We start from the raw sequence: 15,141 nt of genomic DNA, 5'->3' as shown, positions 1-15,141 counted from the left end.
ATCACTTTATACCATTACTGAAAGGTATAGAATGCTGAAATTCTATTCCAATGCTCCATACACTGATATATTATTTTATGTGGGTCTATGTCAAAAGAAAATTGTTTTTTTAACCAATCACTTGGTGTCTTAATGTGATTTAATAGAAAAAACAGCTAATAGAATGCAGTTGTAAATTAACGAGTTGTCCTGATGGTTTTATAAATGATATGAATTCACCAAGTGAGTGGACACCCATCATTTTCATTTGATTTTACAGGGAGTGGCATGGACACTTGACCCACTGTCTTGTCACTGTCTGTGACCTGCAACTGGGAAATTTTATATTGCCAAAAAATAAATTCGAGGATATTTATTGAGTCAGAATCCTTTTTATTCTTTTTGTAGTAAATGAATTGTAATTTTACAAATATCTTTAAGTTTTTTTCCATGAGGTTTCAACATGAAGAATGTCACTGAAGTTACAATGTTTGTATTGAAGGGTTTCACAAACAATCTTGAACTGCAAATCATCTTATTCTTCCTGTTTCTAGCAATTTACCTGTTTACTCTGATGGGAAATTTAGGGCTGCTTGTGTTGGTCATTGAAAATTCCCGGCTCCACAACCCCATGTACTATTTTCTGAGTGTGTTATCATCTGTGGATGCCTGCTTTTCATCAGTAATTACACCAAATATGTTAGTAGATTTCCTGTCAAAGAATAAAGTTATTTCATTCCTTGGATGTGCAACGCAGATGTTTCTAGCTGTTACTTTTGGGACCACAGAATGCTTCCTCTTGGCTGCAATGGCATATGACCGCTATGTAGCAATCTATGACCCTCTCCTGTATTCAATCAGCATGTCACCCAGAGTCTATGTGTCACTCATCATTGCTTCCTATGTTGGTGGCGTTTTGCATGCTTCTATACACACAGTGGCCACCTTTAGCCTATCCTTCTGTGCATCCAATGAAATTAGACATGTCTTTTGTGACATCCCTCCTCTCCTTGCCATTTCTTGCTCTGACACACACACAAACCAGCTTCTACTCTTCTACTTTGTGGGCTCGATTGAGATAGTCACCATCCTGATTGTCCTGGTCTCCTATGGTTTTATTCTGTTGGCCATTCTGAGGATGCATTCTGCTGAAGGGAGGAGAAAAGTCTTCTCTACATGTGGCTCTCACCTAACTGGAGTGTCAATTTACCATGGAACCATCCTCTTCATGTATGTGAGACCGAGTTCCAGTTACGCTTTGGACCATGACATGATAGTGTCAGTTTTTTACACCATCGTGATTCCCATGCTGAATCCCATCATCTACAGTTTGAGGAACAAAGATGTGAAAGAGGCAATGAAACGAGTGTTTGGGAAAAAGGGTTTTATCAAAAAAGTGTTTTTACAGTAAAAACTAAATTAAAAAGTTGAGAGTGATGTTCTGTGCCTCAATATAAAAAAAGATATGATTAACATTTCTTTAGTTTATTAATGTATTTGTGTGTTTTTGGATATTTTAAAATAAAGATCATAGTCAACCCTCTACCTCTGATGTCTTTACAGGTAAAAAAGTTATTATCAACTTGATTCTTGATACATTCTTACTGACATATGTATATAGACATATATGTATGTGGATCCTTATACTGATTGATATAACACAAATGCACATACACACAGACTTATATGTATGTAAACATTACTTTAGAATGTTGTATATTGTTTCTTTTTACCTCCATGTAATATATAGGATATAATAGTTGCAAGTATAAATAATATTATAACAATTTTATTTTACTAACTTGATCACATACAGCCTAATCAATAACAAAGCCACAGCTCACATTAGCCCAGACTGCTTTCCATGAAGCCATTGGTTTCTGACTCCAGTTCAAAGCATTCTGCTCCATCCTTAGGTTCATGCAATGGTAGCAAGATCATCATAGCTTATGTTCCTGGGACCACAGAAAATGTGTTCAAATTCCTAGTGCCATTACTATGCTGTTGTGAAGGTGCATTTCTCCCCATTTTTTAAAGCCAGAGCATGGATATCAAACCCATCTTCAATATCATACAAAAAACAAAGTCTATGCATTAACATTTATTATGATCATACTTAAATTCAAGAATGACAAAAGAAAGCACAATTCAGAGAAAGGTACACTGGCTGGCAAATCCATCTTTATAGGATTACCTATAGGCCTGGTTCTGACTCAATATTTAGCTCTCTTTGTCTTTGACCTCTGCCCCTTTGAAATGTCCTTGCACATGCCACCATTGGTCAGTGTCTATTCATCTGTGTTATAATATCTGAACTTTTTGTTGACATAGATTGTGCTTAGTGCATATTTCTATTTCAAATCCAAACCACTATTTGAATTATGTACTAAGACAACTAAAACAATTTTAGTTTTAAAGCTAAAATTAGTTAGCTCTCTAGGTAAATCTGATTTACTGAAATCCTTTACCGTGTACAAGCAGTACTTATTTATAAATGTCCAGAGTATTAAAGTCTAGGGTATTGCTGGTGGAATATATATTGAAATCTTGAAATACATTTGTCTTTATTTAAATAAATGTGCTTATTATTCCCAAATCAAACACTCACTTCAGGAGATATTTTACTGAGATATTCATTTATGGATCAGTGGGGACCTCACACACAAAGTTGTGAATTGCAGTAATACATGCATAAATCAAGAGTTGATCAATTACTAAATGCTTATTGGAAACAAATATATATTAAATGAGGGTAGACCAGATTATAATAATTTTGTTAAACAGAAGTGAGCCAAATATTGGTGTGTGTGTGTGTGTGTGTGTGTGTGTGTGTGTGATATAGTTGAGTGAGAACTTTTAGGTATAAAATGAGTTATATAACGACAAATGGGCACATTAAAATGTACATTATATTTACTTTAGAAGGCTGTAATTATTTTTAAGGACATATATCAACTTGTGTAGAAGAAGTTCCTGTGTAGAATAGGGAAGTGGAAGATAGGAAATGAAAACTGATGATGATTATGAGTATGAAATGAGAGTATTAACTCAATGTAGTCCCTTATATAAAAAAAAGTAAGAGTCACACACATATTCTTCATTTTTGTTTTGTTCTGAATATTTTAAAACACTACAGGACACATTTAAAGAGTTTTGTCTCCATCCTCAGACTTAAAACTGAGAAGAATTCATTGTGGAAAATACTGAATATTAAAGTAATTTATAACACATTTATATCTAGATGTTTGAGTAGATGCGGTAAAAAAAAAGATAATAACAAAGGAAAGCAGGTAAATTGTAGGTAAAAATAAATTTCTCAATAAAACTATCAAAGGTACTCTGGATAATTAACAACGACCACGCATAATTTCCTGTTCTCTGATGCTTTGGGGATAACCAAGAAAATGCAAACTCCCAGGGGAGTGTCTCAGAGGAGAAAGGCAATCATAAATCCTCTGACTTCAATGAGATTTGTAACCAGTTGGGGGAATGAGAAACCATTCCCCATTGGAGGTGAGTAGATGGCACTTATTCTCTGATTGCCAGATTAGTTCCAGCGATGACTTTTTATTCCTGTCTTTAATTTAAATTTTAGATCTGAGTATAATTACCAAGGCCAGACTCAGTGCTTTACTGCATACATGTCAATAAGCTCTTTTTATAACTATGTTGTATGGAGTAATGATATGTTTTTGCCACTGTTTTATGAGTAGTAAGGGTCCTCATTTCTGTTTGTTATGACTTTTATATTTATACTGGGGTTCAAAACCATAAACATTTTCTAAACCAAAAAATGCTTGCTCTTTTCTGAAGAAAGAACAAATATTTTTTTTCAAAGTTTCACGTAGGATGTTGTCTAAGCAAAGATGCCGATGGTCAGGTCAGGGTTATGGCTACTAAATGAGTGTATATGCCTCAAATACTAATAGTTTAAGTATCCTACTATCAGTATTGGTGACCTTAGCACTCCTTAAACACTTCAGAGTCCTTGGTTACTCTTTTTCCTCTCTTGTAATATACCTATATGTATTAAGGGAAGTTTTCTTCTTGATCTGTTGTTCTTTATGTTATAAATTACAGAAATTACAAGTGAATAGAGAATAGGAAAATTATAAGAATAGGAAAAGTTATTTTTTGAAGGGGGACAGAAGAAGATAGGAGGCCTCCCCATACCTCCACAGGTCCCAGTTATATGGCACAAGTACAGCACCCAAGTCATAGAATTTTGCCAACACGTTTGAGAATCTAGCATAATGTGATATAATTATAAGAATTTTACAGTTTTATTTCAATCTTCAACAACTATGACAAACCACATAATAGTGGTTTGGAAATTGAATCCCACATCTGGTGAGTATAATACTGTCCATCTTAAGTTACAAAAAAATGTTGTTATTTTCTCAGTAACATTTGTCAAGCCTCACATTTTGTCAGATTCCAAAGGTATAATTAGAAAAAATGTATATGGACTTGACATTCCTCACAAGTGGCTTGTAATTGCAGTTTTTGTTCCCTTATTGAGAAAATGCAGTGTTGTTTACACCATAAGGAGTGGAAATGTGTATAAAGTCTGTGGCTTTATTAGTCCTGTTGGGTGAGAAAAGTATGGTGTTCATCCTCTCTTATAATTTTAAAATAATATGTGTGCATATTTCTGCTGATGTTAACTTATCCAAGGACTGCTGAGCCTGGCATATATTTAAAACTATTCAAGATTCTTCCCTTTTCGTAATTTCCCTTTTTACTTTCTCTCCCATTTTTGAATGGTAGTAATACAATGTTCACAATTTGACTAACCCAGTTAAACACAGTTGAAGTCATTTGCACATTTTTATAGAATAGTTCAGATTGGGTATCCGTGTTTGCAAAAGTGGACATCTTTGGGTTTCAGCTCCATTCCCAAAGTCCTGGTGCAACTTGAAGACTGTGCTTCCATCAGGAAAAAGTCAGGCTTGTTGCTCAGTTTCTCTGTTTGTGTGGTTTTTTTTTTGTTTGTTTGTTTGTTTTTTTCAATCAAGGCTTGAGCAGGATTGGCAGGGACGGGTCAGATAAAAATATCAACTCAGTTGAGTTTCAGAACTCCAGGGATTTGTAAAATGAGGTAGATGTTGGCCTGAAGGGGTTTGCCAAACTATAAAAACTGATGTGGAATCTTCCTTTCTTTGGGTATAACTTTTTGTTGCTTAAGGCATTAGACTTTGCCATTTTCCTTGTTCTATTACTGCTAATGAACGTTTATTTTTACTTTTTTGGTGAATATTTTGTTAATATTGTGAATAAATTTTTGGGTAGAGTAAGTTTTGTGAGGCTGATTTAATCAGCCAAATTAATCTTGAATGTCTATTCTGATATTCTTGATTGTACCTTTTCTGACATTTAGAACTTCTAGTTTTTAAGAATTCAAGAGCTTAAACATTTTCTTTTTACATTAAGTTCTTGACCAATATAGAACTAATTTTTATTTGGATGAACTAAACATCCAATTTCATCATCTTCTATAGAGATGATCATTTTATCCAGCTCAATTTATTGAAAAGACCATTTTTGTCTCACTGTCCTCACACCACAACAGTATACAATCATATTTCCCCCCCTATTTTGATCCATTAGTATATTTTATTTGTTCATTGTTGTGCCAATTCACATTGTCTTAACAAGTCTAATTTTATAAGTTTTAATATCAGACAGTGTACGTTTTTTCAGAACTATCATACTTATTCTTTCTAATTTACATTTTATAAATACATTTTAAATGTGTCAAATTCTCCAAAATCTCCTAGTGAGATTCTGATTGAAGACTATGGAGCAAATTGACTAATTTGAATGGAAACGATATTTTATAACACTGAGTGGTGCAAGCCAGGAACATAGTATTTCTATCCGTGTATATAGGACTTCCATAATATGTCTCAATAATAAAGTTTTAATTTTTCTGCTTTTAAGAGCAGATTCAATCTATTTTTCATAAGATATCTTATCAAGTCATGGTCTTTCTATTTTTAGTCTTAATTTTATTGTTTTGACCATTCTAAACATTACTACTTATTCATTCAAATGTTCATATTTTTCTAAATCTATCTAATAATGTGGTAAATGATATTTATAGATTTTCCTAAACTCAACCATTCAGCCAAATTTGGGATCAACCTGACTTGATTATGGTGACCTGTATTGTTGTACATTTTTTAGAGTAGATGTCAATGATATGTTAATACTGCTTAGGATATTTACATCTCTGAAAATAGAATGATAGTCATGGATATCTTGCTATTTACTCTTTATTTTTTAAACCAGGGTTTTGCTGGACTCCTGGATGAGTTGCAGTGTAATGCTCATTTTTAGACTCTGAAAGAGCTTGCACAAAATTTAGATGATATTTTTTTCCATGAAAGTTTGGAAGCATCTGTCTTAAAAACAATCTGAAAGTAAAAGAATTTGAGAAAATATAGGTAGAGAAAAATGTAATCTTTATATTAAAATATGTTAAATCAAAAAATTTGTTGTATACTTGATGGAAGATGAAATGAATAAGAGTAATACTCAAATTAAAATATAAAAACATACTCCACTCCTTTCAATGCCATGTCCACCTGGTTTTATTAGGATCAAATAATTATTTATCCTGTCCACGTACATTTAAAGAAGTAAAATTTGAATAATTAAAAATATTCATGCAATACCTATTTCCCACTGTTCCCTGTCAACCCTTATACTTCATGCAATGATATTGCCTGCCAGCCCCTGAGGCATTTGAGATAGCATTCTCTAGAATGATGGTTCTTTTTGTGGATAATTATATTAATGGTATTTACTAGACAACTTGAGGTAGAATATCACCAAATGTGTTCTAATAATATTTTTACTTGCTTAAATATGCTAGAAAATATAACTACAATATTAAATCTATCATTTCAGAGATATTAGTTCTAAGGTCAAAGCAAGTGCAGGAATGCCTGATAATTGTTTTGCTCAGGTTAAATAAAGCACAGATGCAGGGCTTATTTGGTGTGGAACATAGGAAAATATCAGAAACTCCAAAAATCAGCACATAATTGCTGACATTTTAGATGTACTTTTCTTAAAAAAATTAAAAATTATTTATGTGCGTTAAAGTGAACATGTTGGGCACTTCTCCAAGGTGACAAAATTATTTTCTATCATTGTAAAAACCATTAAATAATGTTTAAAATGCATAAAAGCATAGTGGAATAAGAATACAATTTTTAAAAAGTCAGACAGAGATGGGAATGAGAATATTATTTTGATATGGGGGTTATAAGGAACAGAAACAAAGTCTATGAAATGAGTAAGTAATGGTTTTCTTTAGAGATTGACAGTGAAGTTGCAGGGTCAAGAAGCAGAAAGCTATATTACTTATTATTATAACTAGAGGCCCAGTGCACGAAACTCATGCCCTCGGCGGGGGGTTGGAGGGTCCCTCAGCCCGCCCTGTGCCCTCTCACAGTCTGGGAGCCCTGCGATCAATCACCCCAAAGAGGTAGGCCCCGTCCACCCAGCTGGGGCTCCTCAATGGATCGCCCTAAAGAGGTAGGACCTTCCCACCTGGCTGGGGCTCCGCGATGGATTGCCCCCACAGAGGGAGACCCCGTCCACCTGCCGCAGCCCACTCGTTGGTGGCCTGGGCCTCCCTCTGCAGGGCGATCATGGGGCGATGGCCGGCCCCAGACCAATCGTATTGCACCCACCTTGGATGGCCTGGCACCAGTGGGTGTCATAGGGTGGTCTCTGGAAGGTTGTCCTGATGGTCGTACTGTTGTTTGGTCGATTTGCATATTACGCTTTTATTACTATAGATAACTGCTAAAATTTGATATGTTTACTTAATTACATATATATATTTTTAAATTTTATTATTGATTTCAGAGAGGAAGGGAGAGGGAGACAGAGATAGAAACATTAATGATGTGAGAGAATCATTGATTGGCTGCCTTCTGCATGCCCCACACTGGGGATTGAGCCCCCAACCTGGGCTTGTGCCCTGACCAAGAACACAACTCTGTCCTCCTGATTAATAGGTTGACCCTCAACCACTAAACCATGCCAGCTGGGCTATACATATTTTAAATGAAAAAGCAATTTTGAAAAAATATCAGAATTCTCACTGTAGGCCAAACTTTTCTAAAAATACTTAGGTGACAGGCTATAGATTGTGTACACCTTGTAATGATAACCAGTATGTGATGCAAAAAATAAAATGGCTACTATAGCAGTAAGGTTGTAATGATTTCTATATTTGGTTCTAGGTTTAAAGATGGGGCTGGGTCTTACTTTAAATTGTTACATCTAAAGGCTAGGATTTTGGTAACACATAATGGCTTTGCCTAAAAGAGTTTACCAGATGATATCTCCAGAAACCTAATGACTCTTCTGATGGTTATTCCCACAGTCATGTTCTGTAATGGCCTGCGGGGACCAACAAAACCTAACAGTGCTAACAGAATTCATTCTAGTGGGAATCACAGACCACCCTGAACTGCAGGCCACCTTCTTTTGGCTGTTCCTCATCATCTACGCAGTCTCCGTGGTGGGCAACTTGGGAATGATCATCCTCACCAAGATGGACTCCAGGCTTCAGACACCCATGTACTTCTTTCTCAGACACCTGGCTTTCACTGATCTTGGTTATTCAACAGCTGTGGGACCAAAAATGTTGGCAAACATTGTAACTAGACAAAAGACTATTCCCTACAATTGGTGTGCAGCCCAGCTAGCCTTCTTCATCTTGTTCATCATTAGTGAACTTTTCATTCTGTCAGCAATGGCCTATGACCGCTATGTGGCCATCTGTAACCCTCTGCTCTACACAGTCATCATGTCACCAAGGGTATGCTGGGCACTGGTCGCAGTCCCCTATCTCCACAGTGCTTTTCTCTCTCTGATAACCACCATAAAGATTTTTATTTCATCTTTCTGTGGCCATAATATCATCAATCATTTCTATTGTGACAGTCTTCCCTTGTTGACACTGCCATGTTCAAGCACACGTGACATTGAGTTGATAATACTGATCTTTTCAGTGTTTAATTTGGTTTCATCTCTGCTGGTAGTCCTTGTGTCCTACATACTGATCCTCCTGGCCATCCTCAAGATGCACTCTGCAGAGGGCAGGCACAAGGCCTTCTCCACCTGTGGATCTCACCTGACAGTGGTGGTTATATTGTATGCGACTCTATTCTTCATGTATGTGCAGCCCAAGTCCAGTCATTCCTTTGACAGTGATAAAATGGCCTCTGTGTTTTACACTTTGATCATACCCATGCTGAACCCCTTGATCTACAGCCTGAGAAACAAAGAAGTGAAAGGTGCCCTGCATAGGATATGGAAAAACCTGAGCAAATGCCCTAGGTAAAATATAATATAGAATGTGTAAGCAATAAATTACGTGTAGAACCTGTTTGTGACATAGGAAAGGCCTTAGAAAGCAGTGATCTCTAAAAGGCATGGGAGATTAGAAATATTATTTTGTTGTTTTCACCTTATAGATGTTGAAGTAGTAATTATCCTCTGGTTTCAACTCTGATTTGTCCTCAGGTTTTACTGTAAGATATCGAAGCCCCAATAACTGGTTTCACATTGCCAAGTAGTTATGTTACTTGTATCTTACACAACATTTAAATACAGGTGCCCACCATACTGGCATAGTGACATACAGATGTTCCTTTTGCTTGGTGGCATCTCAGATTCCTTTTAAAGCATACGTGAACAATTATATGCTTTGGGAAGTAGAAATAATATTGTAATTCTTTTCTAGTGACATTATTGTGTACACTAAAAATCCAAAAGAATTATAAACCTTAAACATGAGAAACAATAAGTGAATATTGCCAAGATTGGTGGATATAAGGTAAGCAAGCATATAAAAGATCAATTTCCTATGTACTAGTAAAAAGGAGATGAAAATAAAATTTTAAACTATTGATTACACACGAAAAAAATTATAAAATACTTAAAGAACATACTAATGAGTTATTTGCATCACTTCATTGCTAGAAGCTACAAAATAATTACTGAGTTATTAACGGAAACATAAATGTAGCAATATTCCATGTCCATTGATTGGAAATAACAAATGTGATGAGATCAATGCTCCCTACATTTTTCTATAGATTTAATGCACTAACAATTAAAATACCAATAGTATTTTTAATACTTAAGTTCATATCAAATTTATGTGTAAATGCAAAACATTTAAGTTAGTCAGGGCAATATCTTAAAAGAAGGAAGAATACAAAGCGCTTACATAAGGTTCTGGCCTTGGTAGCTTGAGCACTGAAAGATCACAGGATTAATTCCAAGTCAGGGCACATGCTGGGGTTGAGGGTTTGATCCCTGGTCCAGGTGTTTACAGGAGGTAACCCATCTATTAATGATATATCTCTCTCCCTTGGATGCCCCTCTCTCTGTCTTCCTCCCTCCCTCTTGCCTCCCCTTTCTCCCTCCAAACCTGCCTCCCTCTCAAAAATCATATTTAAAAAACAGAGCCATCAGTGCAAGTAGAAAGACCAATAAAATAAATGAAAATAATTTGTCCAATAAATGGCTCACATAAGCGATTTGACTTTATTCAAATATAAGATGCACTTCTATATATTAAGGAGAGGAGGGTTTCTTAGTAGACTGACCTAGCTCATTTAGGTTTCCTGTGTAAAACATGAATCCTAGTCTTTACTTGCATCAAATTTAAAATTAATGATGAATATAAATGTGAAAGCTAAAAGCACAAAGTTTCTTGAAAAAAAAAAGAATATCTTCATGACTTGGAATAAGCAAAGATTTCTTTACAAAGTACAAAAATTATAACACTGAAAGATAAATAGATAGATCTATAGCCAAAATAAAATTTGTATTTATCAAAATATCAACAGACACCACAGAAGAAATAAAATAAAATCCTGAGAGAACACTTCTGAAACACATATACTCTACACAGAATACTGATATCAGTAATTTGTAAAACAAATTGCCTAACTGTTAAAATTAGTATTATCTAGTCTAGACCGTCAATGTACTGTGGGGCAAAGGGGAAGCAGGGTGGTCAACACACCTGAACAAATGCTTCACAACAAAAGCTATCAAACAGCCCAAAATTCATAAATGTCTTCAAAATATCATTGATCAATAGATAAATATGTTAAGGTTATACTGTGAAATCACTACACAACTAGCAAGATGGCTAAAATTCAAAAATTTGAACAATAGTTCAAAATGATGACAATATGGAAAGCAAAAATTATTTTACTTGTTTGAGGACGTGTACATTGTTATAAAAACTTTGAAAATCTAAGAGCAGAAATGACTAAATTTTAGCATGTGTAATCTCTATGAAGCAGCCATTCCGTTCTTGAGTAATTATGCCCACTGGAGGATAACGTGTTTGGCAGATGTGGTCATCATGGGTGTTAAATGCTTATCAAGAGTAGAAGGGGTGGTACATTTACTGGGGTTGGAAAAAGTAGCTTTAAAGTTGCGACTACGCAAAAAACTTTATTCTTGATTTATTTTAATTACAATTATCAGGAGATTGTACATATCAGGGCAATATTTTTATAAATAATATGTGATTATAATAAATCCAAATTTAACATTTTATAAATGCCTAAGAAGTGAAATAAGTTTTATTTTCCAAGCATAAAATGGAATACAATGTTAATAATATAACACTAATCATAAAACCTTGAAATTGGAACCAAAAATGGAATAATGGATAAATAATTTGTGATGAAATGGAACTATACATAAAAATAAGGATGAGCACTCTAGAAATACCTATGACATATATTAAATGAAAGAGCCCAGGTACACAAAAAAATGTATATGATTTCTTCTATATAAAATAACAAACATAGGTGAAAATAATCTATGCTTTTAGAAGTCAGAACTGTGCTTGTGTACGGGAACAGTGCATAAAGAAAGGAGAATGAAGGATTCTTTTTGAGTCCTGATAACATTTTATTCATTTTAGTGGTTGTAATTGCTGCTTAATCTGAATTCTGACTACACAGTTGTGTTAATTTTATAAATCTTCATTTATGATGTATGTATTTGTTAATATGTATATTATTCTTTAGTAAGTTTAATACACCACAAATAAGGGGAAAATAGCTACATATATCTATTTTCCCTTATGAATTTGATAACAATGTAAAACATTGTGCAAACATTTCTCCATTATGTCCTCAGCAGTAAAATCATAAGCAGATACTCCTTTTAGAGGAGACAATTAAGGTTTGCAAAATAAAAAACTAAAATGCTTCTCCTAAAGAAACAATAACCAAGAGAAACCAAGGAAAGGTACCTAACATAACTGTATTTGTGTGGGACTAGAAAGATGTCCTCTACAATTAGCAGACATCCCATTGGCTTTGTTTAAAGTTTTCAAATACTTTAAGCATAATTAACAAATTGTATCCTTTCCCCCCAGGGAGGATCTCGAAAGACCAAAGAAACCCATAAATTCTCCTTATTGGGTTATCTTAGGAACACATCATGCGGAAGCACAGTGAGAGCCTCCTTGGAGGTGAGTAGACTGTCCCTGCTTCTGTGACCTGTTTGAGGTCCAAGGACACTTCATGGCCCATCTCCATTTAACTGTTAGTCTTTAATGCTGCAACTCAGTGATTTTGCCATAGCTTTAACAACCTGCTTTAATAAATGAAGTTTCAACAGCTACTTTATTATGATTTTTGATGAAAGCTAGAAATTTATATTGATGTAAGACCTCTGAGGAGCGAGAAAGCATAAAAAATCTCCACCTCCAAGATCTAAAGATTTGTTTTAAATTGGACCCTTAATCAAGATGTCAAACATGATATTGTTATTTGTAGTTAATTGGATGTGTTTCAGAATTATTAACCTCAAATAGTAAGGTAAATTCATAATGTTTTCCAGTTACCTCTAAATTAAAAGGATTTTATTAATATTTTTATAAACTATGTCATTTCTGTTTAAAATTTTCCACGTGTATCCAAACTTTACAAATATTATCGAAAAGATCAATGTTATTTGAAAGTCATCACTTTTAGTGGGAGGTGAGGCCAAAGCAAAATATTACAGCATAAGTGGCACTGCACCTCTGTCCCACCATGTCTGCTAAGAAGCCGTCCCCTCCCTCTCATGTGCAAGCCTTGGAAGGGTCTTTGAAATGCCACTAAATTGTATCTTGAATAACTAAATGCACATCTAACAGAAATTGGGAATCGATTTAAAATATACACGAACACAGACTTAAGTAAAGAACAGTCTTTGCAAAATTATAAAGCAGGAATATGCATTATGCCTAAAATTAAGGTTTCTTTTCCACTCTATTTTTTAAAATATATTTTTACTAATTTCAGAAAGGAAGGGAGAGGGAGACAGACATAGAAACATCAGTGATGAGAGAGAATCGTTAATGGGCTGCCTCCTGCACCCACCACACTTGGGATTGAGCCTGAAACCTGGGCATGTGCCCTGACCTGGAATTGAACTGTGACCTCCTGGTTCATAGGTCGATGTTCAACCACTGAACCATGCCAGCTGGGCTCCACTCTATTTATTTAGTAGCTCTTTCTAAAATTCTCTATATTCTCACTCAAAAATGACTTGGGTGTTGAAATATGTACATCATGAATATTTTATTGATCTCTCATCGTAGAATTCATTTATTGTCACTTATTTTAGAGCTGAAAGCGGTATCTGGCAGAGGAAGGGAGACAGAGCTGGAATATAGTTTAACTGATCTGAACTCTTAGTACAATTTTATAGTGAAGGTCCATGCCAACCTCTTCCCATTGCATTTGTTACATATTTTGAGAGTATTGAGTAAAAACAAATTGAAGGTCATCTTTAATTATCATATAAAATAATCTAAATATAAATAGAGATCCACGTGAAAAAAAAGAGGTTAGTGTTTCATTATCTAATATATCTTCTCACATACGGAGAGACTGGTATTTTCTAGCATAGATTTAGAAAAGTGTCCACTTTTTTAAAGTCTCAATGAGGACTTATAAATACGTCCCTAAGTGTATTGTCTCTTGAGAATTAATTCAGTGTTCCTGAACAAGCCACAAATATACTGGTTTCTGCCTCTATCAATCTCCTTATTCTGGATATTTCATATAATGCAGTTATACAACATGAGACATTTTATAGTTGGTTTCTTTCACTTTGCATAATGTCTTAAAGGATCATTCATGTAATAACATGTATTAATACTTTTTTCATTTTGTGCATTACTAATATTTCATTGTATGGATATACCATACTGGCTATATCCTTTTTAAAGTTGATGGAGTTTGGGTTATATCTATTTTTGACTATTAGGAATAATGCTATGAATATTTACCTGTAAGTTTTTGTGTAAGTTTATCAAAGGTTTTCCTAACTTCTGGGTATATATACAAGAGTGAAATTGTTGGGTCATAATGACAATTCTATGATTAGCTAATTGAGTAACAATCAAAATGTTTTCATATTGGCTTATTCCAGTTTAAATGACCTAAAAAAGTGTTCAAAGATTCTAATATCTCCACACTGTTGCCAGCATTTATAATTTTCTGTGTGTGTGTTTCTTAAATAACCATCCTAGAGGGTGTAAAACAGTACCTCAGTGTAGTTTTAACTTGTATTTTTCTAATGACAAATGTTATTAAGCCACTTTTCACGTACTTATTGGTCACTTGTATGTTTTCCGTAATAAATGTCTGTTCCGGTCTTTTGCCTTTTTAAAAATATGTGAGTTGTTTACCATTTTGTTGTTGATTTGTACAAGTCCTTTGTATAGTGTATATACTAGAACCGTCACAGATATATTACTTGCATTTGTTTTACTTTGTGTGGGTCACATTTTAATTATTTGATAATGTCCTTCAGTGCACAAAAGTCTGTTTTATAATTTTGATACAGCACTAATTTCTGTATTTTTACTTTTGTTGTGTGTGCTTTTGTGTCAAATCTAAGAAACCTGTCAAGAGCTTCACTAAGCAGGGCAAGAAGTAATTGATCTGTCAAGTGTTAGAGTAACCAATTAAAGCAACAAGCCATAAATGAAAAATTTAAACCTTTAATCACTTATTACAATGGAAATCTCTAGTCATAGTTCTTGACATTTATTGATTATCTGTGTATTTATTCCCATTATAGGTTTCCTGAATGGCCTGG

The 15,141-nt window shown here is 34.5% G+C and overlaps 2 protein-coding genes across 2 annotated transcripts; both read left to right on the top strand.

The window, feature by feature from the left end:
* Nucleotides 1–390: 390 nt before the first annotated feature.
* LOC102428602 (olfactory receptor 5T2-like) lies at nucleotides 391–1,390 on the top strand. The gene has a single exon (XM_014458454.2). The coding sequence runs from the start codon at nucleotides 443–445 to the stop codon at nucleotides 1,388–1,390; it is 948 nt and encodes a 315-aa protein (XP_014313940.2). The 5' UTR covers nucleotides 391–442.
* A 7,008-nt stretch (nucleotides 1,391–8,398) lies between these two features.
* LOC102428286 (olfactory receptor 8K3) lies at nucleotides 8,399–9,349 on the top strand. Its single transcript, XM_014458453.1, has one exon. The coding sequence runs from the start codon at nucleotides 8,399–8,401 to the stop codon at nucleotides 9,347–9,349; it is 951 nt and encodes a 316-aa protein (XP_014313939.1).
* Nucleotides 9,350–15,141: the final 5,792 nt, after the last annotated feature.

The sequence above is a fragment of the Myotis lucifugus genome, unplaced genomic scaffold, assembly GCF_000147115.1.
Source record: "Myotis lucifugus unplaced genomic scaffold, Myoluc2.0 scaffold_97, whole genome shotgun sequence".
NCBI lineage: Eukaryota > Metazoa > Chordata > Mammalia > Chiroptera > Vespertilionidae > Myotis > Myotis lucifugus.
Note: the sequence above shows the minus strand (reverse complement) of the source record. Positions and strands in the feature narration are given on the sequence as shown.

Excerpts from the sequence above, each read along its gene's own strand:
- LOC102428602 (XM_014458454.2), top strand. The coding sequence starts at position 443 with ATGAAGAATGTCACTGAAGTTACAATGTTTGTATTGAAGGGTTTCACA.
- LOC102428286 (XM_014458453.1), top strand. The coding sequence starts at position 8,399 with ATGGCCTGCGGGGACCAACAAAACCTAACAGTGCTAACAGAATTCATT.